At 52.6% G+C, this 14,817-nt stretch overlaps 1 protein-coding gene across 1 annotated transcript in view; it reads left to right on the top strand.

Moving 5' to 3' along the window:
• The window catches only part of ATP2B2 (ATPase plasma membrane Ca2+ transporting 2), a 360,949-nt gene that overhangs the window by 287,370 nt on the left and 58,762 nt on the right, over window positions 1-14,817 (top strand). The window contains exons 7-11 of the mRNA XM_081105731.1: window positions 5,026-5,151; window positions 6,773-6,805; window positions 7,940-7,999; window positions 12,855-12,896; window positions 13,710-13,868. Coding sequence (XP_080961857.1) covers window positions 5,026-5,151; window positions 6,773-6,805; window positions 7,940-7,999; window positions 12,855-12,896; window positions 13,710-13,868 — 420 coding nt within the window. The remainder of the gene's footprint in view (window positions 1-5,025; window positions 5,152-6,772; window positions 6,806-7,939; window positions 8,000-12,854; window positions 12,897-13,709; window positions 13,869-14,817) is intronic.

Here is a 14,817-nt window from a genome sequence, read left to right as displayed (position 1 = left end):
GGACCCGGTGCAGGGCACTGTGTGGCATTTAGGTGTCCTGCCCCTTCAGCCTCCTTTAACACGGAGCACCGTTCACGGAAGGCCAGTGGTTTTGAACCCTCCTGGGTCATGAACTCTGGTGACAGTCCCATGGAAACAGTGATCCCACTTATGAGAAATAAATACCTAGACTTGTGACTTTGCAACTTTTCAGGGGATTTACAGACCCCTAGAGAACCTAGTTTTGTCTTGATTTGCAGCCGGGGAAACTGAGGCCCAGAGCAGGCGTGTAAGGCCCCACAGAGGGGAAGGCCAGAGAGAGACCCCAACCCTCTAGCCCCCCAGCCCTGTACTCCTGCAGCCCCCATGAGTGAGCTCTCCTCCAAGGGCCCTGTGACTTCTGTTACCCAGCAGCATGGTCTGTTTGAAATGTCTTATGGTAAATTCCTTCGGGAAGCCAACAACTAGGTGCCATCCGTGTGGCCATGGAAGGGCCAGGGGACCAGGGTGAGGGCTAGTCCTCAAAAGCAGCAGGGTCTGGCTCCAGCAGGCCCATTAGCTCTGTCCCCTGAAGGACCCCCCAGCCTCCTCCATCACCACTGGAGCCAGAGTGTTAACAGCACGAGGTTGCACAGGACATCAGCAAACCCTCTTGGGCCTGCTGCCCACCCTGCCCATGGAGTGGTAGGCCAAGCATGGAGAGCCACACCTGCCACCACTGCTGCCGCCTCCGGGAGCCTAGGACGATATCATGATGCTGGAAGGCCCAGTCTGCTGCTCGGCCCGTGCTCTCTCCATTACACTACCCTGCCTCTTCTCCATGAGAGGCAGTGGGGTGTAGTGGATAGAGCATGGGTTCAAGTCCCGGCTCCATCGCTCACAGCTGTGTGACCCTGGGCAGAGAGGCCACAGGTGGGTGGAGGGGCTTGGGGGGTTGTGCTTGCACCAGAACCTACCTCACCGAGCTGTTGTGAGGGAGACAGGCTCACGGGCACTAAAGCACTTTGCCGACTGTCTAGTGCTCTGTAAGTGTACGTTATTACTGTTAGCAACGGGGCTGGGAATCTTATAGCTTTGCTTGGTGTTTGTGCCTAGAGGCAGATGATAATCCCCAGAAATGTCTTCCCTTCTTTTTTCACATCTCTACCCCCAGAAAGAGACCTTTTGGAAGGTATGACCTCACGCCTCTTCCTGTCCGTTGAGAGGCCTGGGAAGTCAAAACTGGGAGAGCGAAGAGCAGTGGGTTCAAGCCCTAACCTATGCCTCAGGTGCTGTGCAACCACAATCAGACATTTGCCTTTTCTGGGCTCAAAAGCTGCATTTTGTAAAACTAGGCCTCTCCAGCTCTGCAAACAAGGGCTCAGTGTACCCCATTTGCCACTGCATGAGGCTTTGGCCCCAAGACAGCTAACACCTGGGCCAGGTCAGGTGGGGGCCATTTCCTACTGCTCATAGCAAGTCTCAGGTAGAGATGAGCTTCGAGCCTGCAGTCGGGAAGGTTGTGGCCTGCCCTCTGCTACCAGGTTAAAGGTAAGGTTCCGGTGAGATAGGACAGGCTGTCCAGTTGGCAGAAGCCACAGTGTTCCCTGGCCCTGAGCTCCTTTCTCTCTCACAGACGGACAGGAGCTGGATGGCTGACCCAGCTCCCCCACCGCTCTCCTGCCTTCCAACTCTGCCATCAGCCTTCCCGGCAAGGTGGGAAAACAGAGACTAGAGCCCCACCCTCACTCCACCCCAGCTCTGCCCTCTCAGCTGAATGTGGAGATGACCTCTTGAGGCAGCTTCCCTGCCTGTGAAATGGGAGGGAGATGATGGTTACTCACAGAGGGACTGTGAGAGCCAGGAGGAGAAAGCAGCTCAGATAGTAACTGACACACAGTGAGCCAGCTCAGTAAAGATTAGTTCCCTTCTTCCCTCACCCAGTGGCTCCCTGCTGAACACCAAGCAAACCCCAACTCTGCAGCCCTCACACAGGCTGCTCCATGTCCTGCTTCTCTCCCACTCCTCCCTTCATGAGCCCAGCTGATCCACTGCCGTCGCCTGTCCCACCTCCCACCTTTGCCTGGGCTGTGCCCCCTGCCAGGACACTGGCCCTTGGATCTCTGCTGTCTTGTGCTGTATTGATCTGTGTGTCTGTCTGCTACCCCTCAAACCCAGCTGGACTGTGAGCTCCTGGAGGGCAGGGATCACAAGAGACCCTCCCTTCCAGCCCCAGAGTCTAACACAGAGTTGGCACTCCACCATATCTGTCCATCAAATGAAAAGTGTGGCCTGGCAGGAGGCTTCACGTTTGGTCATCTATCCACACAAGGCTCTGATGGCCCCATCTTAACTGAGATCCAGACTTTCCAAGATGTAGCCTTTTAATGGAGGCTGTCCTACCCCGGCCAGGGATGGCCCTCGTCTCCAGGAACCAGGGGACCCAGACTTCATCACTGAGAGGTGAGACCTAAGCCAGGCCTCCCCATTTTTCAGAGAACAAAGAGAGGAGAGGGCTGGCCTCAGGCCACACAGCAAATCAGAAGCAAACACCAGTCTGGTTCCCAGGTCCCCTACTCCTTAGCCCAGGGCTCACTTCACCCACCCCCACCACGTTTATATATCCCGAAGGCTCCATGGGAGCTTCGATGAGGTGGGAGCTACAGGATAGTGCCCAAGAGACCACGGACAGTGAAGTCTTGGTGCAAGGCCCTGCGGGGCCCCCACACCCAAAGGGTTCTCACCTTGGCCCCTACCCAAAGACCCTGTAGTTTTCCTTTGAGAGATTTAGTCATCCAACCTTTTATTTGAGTGCCTGTGGTTCTGCCATTACAGCCACAGGCTTTGGGGTTAAGCATTGCCCTCTGTAGAGGATCCTGGAACTGGGGTGCGACAGTATAGGGTGAGTGACCTGGTACACTCAATTCTTCCTCCGGCAGAAGGGGCAGCCAAGCCCTGAGGTCCTTGTAGGAGAGAGATCCTGGTAGAAGAGAAGGAACTGAGGGGAGGAAGTTTTGGATGAGAGGTAGGGGAAGAGCATTCAGTAACTGTGAGCAAAGGGGGTGGGGGACTGGACACAAGGCCCAGTGAGCTATGCACACTCCCAAGGCAGAGGCCACGGAGCAGGAATCAGTGGTCAAGGGCAAGAAGAAGGCCGGGCTCTAAAACAGGGGGTACTGACTGAATTTGGACTTCAGGGCATTTTGGAGGGTGTCTGAGCTGGGGGACAGTGGTCAGAGCTGAAGCTGGGGCACAGAACGAGGGAGGGCCAGAAGGAGAGGTTGATGTCCCAGCTACTGCTGGGGCCTGGAGGACCACCTGGGGCTCATCTGAGGCTCGGCAGGGGGCTGTGCCTTCATGTTGTCCCCTGAGTTATGGCCAGAGGTCACCTCCCTGGCTTCCTCCTCCTTCCTCCCTCCTCCCTGCCTCCCAGTGCAAAGCCGCCAGCTCCCTGCAGTGATGGGAGTGATTAGATTAGAAGGTGATTTTGGGGTCTGATTATCTTGGGTGGAAATTGGCCCCCTGTGTCTTTTTCCATCCCACCTAGAGCTGGGGAGGTGGGGAGCAGTATTTCCATTGCCACCCAGGCAGAACAGACTTTCACAAATGTGTTAAGACCAGGGTGCGAAAACCTTGTTTCCGGGAGGGACAGATGACAAAGAAGGTAGTCTCTATCCACTTCAGACAGGAAATTTCAAAGCCTGGCTCTGCCCCTCACCTGCTGTGACCCTGGGCAAGCAACTTCTCCCTGAGCCTCAGTTCCCTCCTCCATGAACTGGGGGTCAGGGTGAGGACTCAGAGATGACTGCCGTGAGGGGCTTGGCACACGGCCTGCACGGAGCAGGTGTCCTCCAGAAGGCAGTGCCGGTACCGGCAGTGCTGTCTGCACTCTGAATGCATGAAGGGTGTTCCCCCCTCACCTTTAAAGACCTACAATGACCCCACCCCCACATGACCTCTCTGGGCCTCAGTTTCCTTATCTGTCTAACACTGCTGGCATTGAACAACCCCTGCTGACAGCCCACACACAAGCTGAGCTGGTGCACCACAAAGCATTTTAGCAGCAAGTCATCATATTATCCAGGGACCCGTTACTGGGCCCTGGTTCTCCCTCTTTGTGCTTCTTAGGGGCTAGTTAGGTTGCAGGGTCTGCCTGTGAGAGAAAGACACCAGGCCTGGGATGGTTGGCCTAGAATCAGTGTCCAAGCTCATCATGTGCCACCCCTACTCGGAATGATACTTTGAAATGCATAAAGCAAAATATTCTGGGTGACAAAGGAATACAGTGAGATTGAAGTAATTAAAGTAATAAAATGCATGGTATAGTGATGCATGGGTTTCTTCATTAGCACACTGCATAACAAGATCAGCAGTCAGTTTAATAACTGCCTTATTTGTAAAATAAGGGTGAGTATCATGATATCTGCAACAGCTGCCAAGCAATATGAAAAAAAACTGTGATTCTTGTAACATGTATGATGGTGTTGGGGTTTGTTGCCTACATTCATAATGGGAGGAAATGCTACATTTCAGCTAGATGTTTGTAAAACTAAAGATGTCATTATTTTCACCCAATTTTACAGAGTCCTGAATTCTTTTACCAGATCTTTAAAGAGAGGGTGGTGTCCACTTTAAGAAGTCCTGTAAAGGTCTTAGTTGGCATTTCTTTGCTGGTTATAGAATTAATCAAAATGAGGTCTCATTCTAGATAAATCAATAAGAAAAAGAGAGAGTGGTCCCTGCTTGGCCTGTAAGGTTGAGGGGGGAGACGCGAAAGAGAGATAGAGGCAGAAGGGAATCTCCAAGAGAGCATGGCAGATGATAGGCCTGAGCTGTCTGGAGGCCTAAGAACTGAGGTATAGCAGTATCTGAGCCCCAAGCCCATCACAGTGCTGTCCCAAAGTGAAATCATCCTAAAAGGTTCATAGTTTGAACCTTGACTATGGGCAGTACCCTTGGACCTCAGCAGACAAATTGCCAGCAGATTCTGGATGGAATTCCTTCCACTCTTTTGGGGAGGGGACTTGGTTCGTGCAATGGTAACTTGGATTCCATTCCCTTCTCCAGGGACCCATGTGATGGAGGGCTCTGGACGGATGGTAGTGACCGCTGTGGGTGTGAACTCTCAGACTGGCATTATCTTTACCTTGCTGGGAGCCGGTGGTGAGGAGGAAGAGAAGAAAGACAAGAAAGGTAAGCCCAACCCCCTTGTGGACCAGGAGAGGAGCTCTTAAGGCCACTTTTTTGTTGTTGAATCATTCACTCCACAAAATAGTTATTGAGTGCCTTTTATGTCCATGCCCTGTGCCAACAGCCACATCCTGCATCCTCAAGGCCCTGCTCATGCCAGGAGGGCTCTGTCTGTTCCATCTCCAGGGTCTTGTCCCAGTCTCTGTCTTGTCCAGTCATGTCATAGAAGCCCCTCCTTCTCCACCACTGGACCAGGCCAAGGATGCTGAGCATTTGTTGAGTCTCCAGCCTGAGGTGTAACTTGGTCCCATCTGCACCCCTCTCATCAAGTAGAAATCCCTACCTGGGAATATTTCTCCACTCTTCTCAACTCCACTGAGCAGAGTGGCAAACCCATTCATCATAGATTCTCCCCAGATATGGGCAGAGAAGCTTCTAGGGAAGGTGGTTCCAAGTCAACTACTATGAGCCCCTCTCAGATGCCCCTGTCACTGCCACCTCACCTGTGTTCTGGCTCCTCCTCCCCCTGAAAACAAGTCCTTCTTCCCGGGGCCCTCCTCAGAGCACCAGGCTAGCAGCCTGGGCTACAGGTGCCTCTCAGAGGAGAAGAAGAATGCTTAGAAGACATAAGAGCCCAGGCCTCTAGCCCTGGCATGGCCGGCTCCTCACCCAACACTCACACTTGGTCAGAACAGCTCCCTCTCACATCTTTAGTCTTTTGTCTTGTCTCCTTCCCCAAACTCCAGAGGAGGGTCCCCAACACCCAGACTTTCTGAAGTCCAAGAGAAGGAGATGATAGCAGGTGACCTGTCCTTGGGCTTTAGGGGCAGCCCTGCTACCTCCAGTTCTCAAAGGTCAACCAGGCACAGAGCCTGGATGACAATCAAAAGTTATTTGTCCCCAAGGGTGAAACTCATTTCTAGTAGGGTTCCCTTAAGATTATGGCTTCCTCACCAATAGGGATAATGGAACTAAGGTGTGATCTGTGAAATCCATATCTGGAGAGCAAAAGGAGAGCTCAAGTTGAAACTGAGAACAAAGTCCTGGCCAAGAGGCCCAGAGAATGTCAGAACAGTGTCCATATAATGACATAGAAGCTGGCCTGCTGTGGCCCCAGGTTACAGGCAGTTAAGTAGATGTGGGCAGGTGGACAGGATGCAGCAACCTTTGACTATTTCCTTGGTCTCACTGGGGCCTGGGTTAGGGGCAGAAGCTCCTACAGGCCACACCTGTGTTTTTTAAAATGCCAGTAGGAAGACAGGCCTCTCCTGCCCCAAAGCACAGGACAGAGTCTCTCACTAAACATTTACTTACACTCCAACGAAATGAGGGCATCGGTGTAGAGGGAAGAGGTGGGAAGTGGAGGCAACATGGCAGAGGAAGATGGGTACGGGCTTGCACCTTACATCCTCGTGAGCAGCACAGCTAGGACTGGGCCCTTAGCACTGCCATCCCATCATCTCCATCAGGGACATTGCTTAAAGCCTGATAACTGTGAGTCCCCATGTCCAGATGACCTTGGTCATGCCAGGATGTGTGTGTGTGTGTGTGTGTGTGTGTGTGTGTACACAGATGAGGCTGTGTGCTTCTCCTTCATTAATATGTCTCAAAAATCATCACACAGGTGTGAAGAAGGGGGATGGCCTTCAGCTACCAGGTACAGTAAGACACCCTTCAGGGTAGATGGGGCTTTTAGAAATAGCAACAGCCTTTGACCACTGAGCCTGGGCCCTAGACACCAGCACACAGCTGGAGGAGGCTCCCTGACTGCAGGGGCACTGCCAGACCCTCAGCTGTGCCCCCAGGTGATGGCAGTCCCACAGGAAAAGCCAGCACCTCATTCTACCTACTTGATCCTCCAGTGCATCATCCTGTGGGCCAATGCCAATGGCATCACCAATGTCTCCACCTGGGCCTCAGCCCCACACACATACATTCAGGGGCCCGTCACCATGGGACCCCCCACAATCCTGCTCCCCTGCATATCCCCACAGAGCCTGGCTGGCTGCCCCTAACCCATGGTGTGTTCACTCCACCCAGCAGTCTCTTCCCTCTCCTTCCCACAGAACATGTTACCCCACCCCAAGAAAAAAAACAACATGAGTGAATTTGACCATCTTGTATCATCTTTTAATTTCTAAATTAAGGGAAACTCGCTAGGACCTTCAAACAGAATGTGACATGTTTGATTTCACCTTTTAAATGATGGGGACTGCTGATTAGGAAGGAGGAGGTGGCCATGGGTGGTGACCTGAGCTAAGGACGTGAATCCTGCTAAGTCACAGCCCTCAACAGATGTTTTGCTAGAACAAGGGATGGTGATCATAGCAATACCCATTCGAAATGGCCAGGGCCACAGTGCACCAGTTGTTGAATGTCTTGAATTGACTCAGTACCATTGGCCCCTCTGATGGGAAGCCAGAACCCCTCTCCTCATAGAACTCTAACGGGGATCCCTATCTGATTGGTTGAGCCAACTGGGTGCATCTGTCTAGACCTCACCACAGAACAGTGCCATCCCGCCTAACCACATTGATCATATTCCATGTTTTATTTCAATGACCCTCATGCCTGAGTTTTTTCCCCCCTGACTTCTGTGGCATCTCTATGAGAACATTTCACCCCCACCCCTGAATTTGAGTTTCTTGATCTCTAACAGAGATTTTCTCTGAAAACTATAGTCATGTTACTTGCCACAAGTTGGTTCATGTCTTTATTGTTGTTGCTGTTCTGCATTGTTGCTTTTCTCCATTGTGACACACTGCATTTTCCATCCCTCCCACCCCCGCAGCGGCCGATGGTGCGGCAGGTTCAAATGCTGCAGATAGTGCAAATGCCAGCCTAGTCAATGGTACGTCTCCCGTGGCAAGCTCTCGGTCTCGGGTGGATGGGCGTCTTCTCCTCCACCCCCAACTTTGGGCTGGCCTCTCCCTATTCTGGACCCGCACAGATCTTGGATGTGCATGGACAGCTCTGGGACAGTCGTCCTCTCACATGGGGCAGGCGCTTAAGAGAGAAGCCACCACCGGGAATCAGCTCCACGCCCCCTTGCGGCACCAAAATGGCACTGGCTCCTGTGGGGCCTTTGGCCCCCAGTGGAGCTCTGAAGAGGAACATGACTTTGGCTTCAGATTTGGCCCAAAGAAGCAATGTCCCACCTGTGTGGCCCTCTCCTAAGTACGTTCCTGGCCCCCGCTTTGGGAAGAAAGCCTGGGGTCAGGACCTGGGCTGAAGCTGGCGTCTGGGTCCTCAGTGAAGGCTCCAGTCCTCAACTCTAAAATTACCTTGAGGCTGGGGGATCCAGGCCAAGTTTCAGCTCTTTGGCCCCACCCCATAGCATGGCTGAGCCACCAATAGACATTTCTTCCTCTTCTCTTTCATGGAGCGAATGGGCAAGGGGTTCGCTTGGGCTCAGGCCTGGTCTGTCCCTCAGATGTGGACTGGTGTTTCTTGCTGTTGCCTGTGCTGGAGCATTTGTTCTGGGTCTGTGCATTCTGACTGGCCCCCTCGGGGAGGGAGCTGCCACTGTAGCTGGTCTGCGTCTTATCTCCTCGCACACAGGCAGGGAGGAGTTCCGTGCACTTGCCTCCAAGCCTTTAGATGTCTTATGTCTCTACCCTCTCATCTTCAGAGCGGTGAAGCTTCTATTACTCAGACAAGTTCCTTGTTCCCAAATTAGGTAGCAAGAGAGTCGCCCAGGCTGTCTCTGAACTGCTGAGAGCTGTTAGGGCTCAGTCATGAAGCCAGTGCCCCAACATCGCTGCATACCAGGCTGTGGGTTTCTTATCCATTGTATCATTTACTCCTCACCACTCCTGGAAAACATGGAGATCTTGTCCCACCTCATCTTGCCCCAGACCAAAAATGGAAGCACTTCATAGATGTCAGGGGCTGGGCAAGACACTTCTGCAAGCAGCGTCTTGCCAAGAAGGGCTAATTTGGGTGTGGGTCTATTTCAGGAGCAGGAGGAGAATGGAAGACAGCTTGGGTTGTGGGAGGTGTCATTCGTCAGGGAGGGGTGGTGAGGGATGACAGAGAGAAACGTAGGCAAACCCAAAGCCTAGGAGGGAAGGAAACAGGATGTGGCATCCTGCCTCCCCCAGGGTAATGAGCCTGCATCTGGGCTGGCCGGTTCCTAAAAAAGGGCACCTTCACTTCCAAACTATAGCAGAAACTCCAAGTACCCCAAGAAAAACTGCAGGAAAGATGGGGAACTGACATTTCTCCACCACGTAGGCACTTTGCAAGCATTTTATGCTTGCCATCTTATTTAACCCTCATGACAACCCTATGATACAGAGTTTATTATCCCACTTTAAAGATGAGGAAACTGAGGCTCAAGGAGATCAAGACCCTAGCCCAAGGTCACAGACCTAGAAAGTAACATTGCTGGGATTTGAATCCAGGCCTGGCTGGCTCTAAAGTGTGTGTTACTCTGCTGGATCCAGAATTTCCCGATGGAGTGTGTCTTGAAACTTCACAAGGATATTAAGAGATCTTTCCCCCCAAGAAAAAGATCCTATGGTCAAAGATGTTTAAGAACCTCTGGATAGAACTGGTGTCTTCCCTGGTGGCAGGACTCCTCACTGCCTTGAGTATGCTGGTGTGTAGTGGCGAGTTACAGAGCCATGCAGGAGTTCCCAGTCTGATTTGGCTGGAGGACATTTTCTGACTGAATCTGTGGGATTGTTATGCCTGCATAATATACTTTGGGAAACAGTGCTCTAAGCCATTAAAATGCGATCAGAGAAACAGAAGGCTGGACATCTCCTAGACGCTTGTTAGAATTGCATAATCTTAGGCCCCACCCCAGACCTACTGAATGAAAACCTGCATTCTGTCAAGCTCTCCAGGCTCTGAGAGAGTCCATAGAGGTTGAGAGGTGCGGGGCTGAGGCGTGGTGAGTGAGAGAATTACTGTCCCTTCTCCCTCTCTCCTCTGAGCCAAATTAGGATAGAAAACAAATTAGAGATAGAAAACAAATTCAGTGGCAGTATTCCCCCTGCCTTTACTATCCCAAACCCCATCCCAACTGAAAGATGGTTGGGCACCATTCATCTTGGAGGCTTATGACTGCCATTATTCTTTTATTTTTTTATGATTATAAATGTAATCACTGTTTAATACATCTCTTATAATCGTGATTAATAATACATTACTCTTAACTCCAGACATTTACAGGGCACTTTGAAATTGTTGCATTTCACAGAGAAAGAAATGGAGAAGCTGGGAAGAGGTCTCCTCATTAATGGTCTGTCTCCCCATGAGTCAAGTCACCTCTCCATGAATCCTCCACATCCATGCTTTTCACACCCATGTCCCCGATGATACTTGAAGAGAACAGACCCATTTGGCAAAACTGCATCTGGCATCGGATGCAGAGGGGCCTCCTAGTCTCCACCCAGTTCCTATCTTGGGTCCTGTCCTATATCCCAGCTCCCCTGAAACACAGTCCATCCCACATGGGGCCAGAGCTGGCTGTCCCGCCACAGTTCAGGGCCAGGCAAGCCCCTGTTTAGCTGAGGAGAACCCCAGAAAGTCCTTTGCTTCTGAGAAACCAGGCCATCTGCACCAGAGCACACCCAGAACACAACTCCCTTCCTCAAGCATATGCATTGCTGATTATTTTTCTGGCCACGTGGTGACTGTGGACATAAAAGAGGAAATTGCTAGCTTAGTTAATGGGCACACGCATGGGCTATTGCCCCTGATAATATGCAATACAAATAAAGGCCCCTTTGTGCCATCTAAAAGCAACTACTGAAGCAGAGTCCTCTGGTGCCCAGTTCATAGTTGTTTTAAAATAAAAATAATTGTGTAGTTCATTTCTGTTTGCTCTGAAAAGGCCTTTTTCTTATTTTGTTTCTTAATTTTGTAGAAAGAATTTTACAATAGAGCAACGGGGCCTTTCTCTTTGATCCCAGCTGGGCAGTGGAAAGAGGGGGAGTGGGGTTGAGGTCCGTGAAGGCCACTGTCCCTCCCCCCAAGTCCCTACAGTGGGGTGTGGTGATGACACTGTTGATGGAACTAATAACATAGCCCAGGATGTTCTATTTGAGGGCTGCCTCTAACCCTTCCCTGGTCTCAGTTTCCTCATCTGTAAAATGAGCAAGAAAAGCCCGCCTTGCAGGGTGTCGGGGAGACTGATGGGAGATGACACTTGCACACTGCAAAAGGCTGAATGGGCCAGTGATTGTTACTAAGGCCCTTTTAGGTATTCTGTGGGGAGGGGTGAACCTTGCACCCCCATTTTACAGAGGTAGGAGCAGAGGCTGGGAGAGGAACGCCACACAGCCAGTTGGTGTCAAACGGGGGCTTCGGGAGCCCAGTCCCCCAGTGCCACCTCAGTGCCCCTCCCCTGGGCTCAGAGGGCTGAGAGGTGGCTGTGTTCTCCCCGACTGGGTGGAAACATGCACACACTTTGGAGCCAGCTCTCCATTTACCCACTGAGACCCGGGCAGGCCTCAGTTTCTCACCTGTAAGTGGGTATAAGTATAGGGCATCCTTGTAGAGATGTGGTGAGGACTAGATGACATCATGGAGGTCATGTATGCGCCTGGCACATGGTGCGTTCTTTCGGAACGTGAGCTGTGGGACTCGCCTTTGCAGCAAATGTCCTGGGGTAGCTGACCTCCTTAGACTCCTCCAGAGGTGGTGAGGTCTGCATGCAAAGTTCTGGGCGAACTTAGTGGGCAGGCCTGGGGGAGAGGGTGTCCCTCTCCTCAGTGCCAACGGGTGAAGGCAGGTGTCTCAGCCACCAGATAGGAGCCTCCGGTTTCTCCCACTTGCCAACACAGCCTACACCTCTGGCTGTGGACAGGGCCTCCCAGGCAGCCCTGATTAAGGGGTGGGAAGCTCTAGACTCAGCCTTTCTCCAGCACTAGGCAACATCAGACCCTGGTATGCAGGGCCAGGGGTGGGGCACTCACGGGAGCCCACCAACCCGACCTTTCCTATCTAACGTTGTCTGAGCTGGTCAACCTCAGAATGAAGAGCACACATCCAAACAGAAAGGAGGTTGGCAGCTTCCCCTGGGAGCTGGGGTACTCCCACCAAGGCCCCTGGACACACTTGGGGTACCTCAGAGCCCACCCTTTGCATGGGTTACTCTCTGTCAGGCTGGGCATGGGGTTGTCCATGCCATGGTTTCACATCCCTTCAGAAGGAAAAGGAGAAAATAGTATTATTTCTTCTGGAGCCAGGAACCAAGGAATACATTAACCAAACTCTTCCCCATGTCCCATTCTAGTCAGTCTCTCTCTCTCTCTCTCTCTCTCTCTCTCTCTCTCTCTCTCTCTCTCTCTCTCTTTCTCTCTCTCATTTTCCTTTGCCTCCTCTCAGCCCACAAAAAGCACCAAGCAAATTACTCATGGGTACCTGAGAACTCTCCTCTGCTTCCTGCAAGCCAACCCTGGTCCCTTTTACCCTCAAGACTGTCCTTTAATCTGTAAGATGCCTAGGGCCAAAATAATTCCCACAGAAACACTCTCTCCAAGCCCCCAGAGAATCAAGACAGACGTGCAGCCAACGCGCTGGCAGGTTTGTTCTTGTCTCTGAGGCATCCCCAGTATCCTGTGTGGAGGGATGGAGTCGGCTTGGCCCTTCCTCCATCTGTGACATGAATGTCCGTGGCCCTGTGGCATCTTTGTGATGACCGACGTGTGTTGTCTGTTCTCTGTTGTCTGTTAAAATTCTTTGTCGTGTAGGTAAAATGCAGGATGGCACTGTGGACACCAGCCAGAGCAAAGGTAACCCTTTTGTATTAACCGGGTCCTGTGGTCCCTGCGGCCCCTCCCCACCGGTTCTGAGGCCTACGCCAGAGGCAGATGCAGCTGCAACTATGGGTGCCTGACGTCTTTGGGGGGTATAGCCATGATTCACGTGGCACCAGGCCAAATGGAGACATCACCTGGTGAGGATGGGACACCTGCAAGCCAGCTTCTCCCGGCCTTTGAGCTGTGCTGCCCGTTTAGCTGAAAACTTGAAGCTGGTTGTTTGAGATCCTTAGGGGATAAGGAGTAGGACCTCAGGCCACTAGTTAGTCCTGATCTGAATGAGGAGAGGGCTTGGCACCCATGGATGGGCACACTCTCTTTTACCTTTCAAGTCTCCTTTTTTGTCCCTGCTATCTGGTGATTACTTAATATCCCAACGACATGGCCTAAGGACCACTGGGTAAAGCCCAAGCCTATATCTTGTTTGAATGTGGGGAAAACTGACAGGTCATTGGGAGAAGGCCCAGAGGAGCCTCCAGCCCACTCCTGCTGGGAGTCCAGGGTAGAGCCTTGTCACTCGCTGCTGTGTCCTGGATTCCAGGCCCCAGGCAGGCTGTGGCCCTGGTTGCAGTGTCTCTGGCTGGAAGAGACAGGACACCACCCCCATCTCAGGGCTTCTGTGCCGGCCATGCAGGGGCCCAGGCAGGGAAGTGGGTATCTCACCACACTCCCCCAGGCAGGCAGGGTGGGGGCCAGCATCCCCACCCTGCAGGCTGACCTGTGTGTGTGCATGTCTGTGTGTCTGTACGTGTCTGTGTGTACACATGTGTGCTCTGCCACCTGCAGCCAAACAGCAGGATGGGGCCGCCGCCATGGAGATGCAGCCCCTCAAGAGTGCTGAGGGCGGTGATGCTGACGACAAGAAGAAGGCCAACATGCACAAGAAGGAGAAGTCGGTGCTCCAGGGCAAGCTCACCAAGCTGGCTGTGCAGATCGGCAAGGCGGGTGAGTGTGCAGGATGCGAGGGGGGACACACAGTAGGACCCCAGGCAGGCCCTGCCCCAATCCGGGCCTCAGTTGCCTCATCTGTAAAGTGGTGGATTGCATGAGATGGTCCCTGAGACATACCCTTCTCCATCACAGCAACCAATCTGTGCCCTTACACAGTAGGTGCTCAGTTAGCACTTAGAGAGAAGAGTGAAGCTGAAAGCCTGAGTTGTGGGGCACATGGCCTGTGTTCTTGTCCAGCTAAGGTTGTGAGAACTTAGGCAACTAACTTCCCCTAGCTCTGAACTCCTGCCTCCTGGTCTGTGAAATTGGGATGCCCAGTGGTCCCTACTTCACTGGTCACTATGAGGATTAAAGGAGATTATGCACAGAGTGTTTAGCACTTGGTGGGTGTGGTGACTAGAGAGAGGGCAGGTCCTGCAGGGCCTGGAGTTTGCAGGCGTTATCCTGAGGGCAGTGGTAGCCATGGAAGAGGTTTGACCAGGGGATGGCAGGGATGCATTTTGGACTCTATAATGAGCACCCCAGCTGCAGTGCACAGGAAAGATTGAAGAGGTTGGGAGCAGTGCCAGGATCCCCAGCACAACAAGCTGGGCTTCCCAGCTGAGTTGGTAGCTGCAGGTGAAAGCTGGTGACAGCCCCTCTGGCCCAGGAAGCCGAGCCCAGCTGCAAGGTGAGCCCTGCCCTTCTGACATGGCCTTGGACTCCCCTTCTGGGTAAGGACGTGGCAAACACCAAGGCCTCCCCACCTGGCTGCTTGCTCCTCCATGGCTGTCTCCCTGCTCTAATTATAGGCACCACAGTGTGGAGAAGGGAGGCAAATTACAGGCTTGGCTGTCTATATTTAAATTTGGGGTCCTGGTGACAGCTCCCGGCTGCCGGGAGCTTGGCTTCCCGCCCCTGGCGACTGTCAGACAGGGATAGAGCAGGCTCTGAGGCTCCGCAG

This window comes from Myotis nattereri (assembly GCF_964212035.1).
Source record: "Myotis nattereri genome assembly, chromosome: 14".
NCBI lineage: Eukaryota > Metazoa > Chordata > Mammalia > Chiroptera > Vespertilionidae > Myotis > Myotis nattereri.
This window is presented reverse-complemented; position numbering and strand designations above follow the sequence as displayed.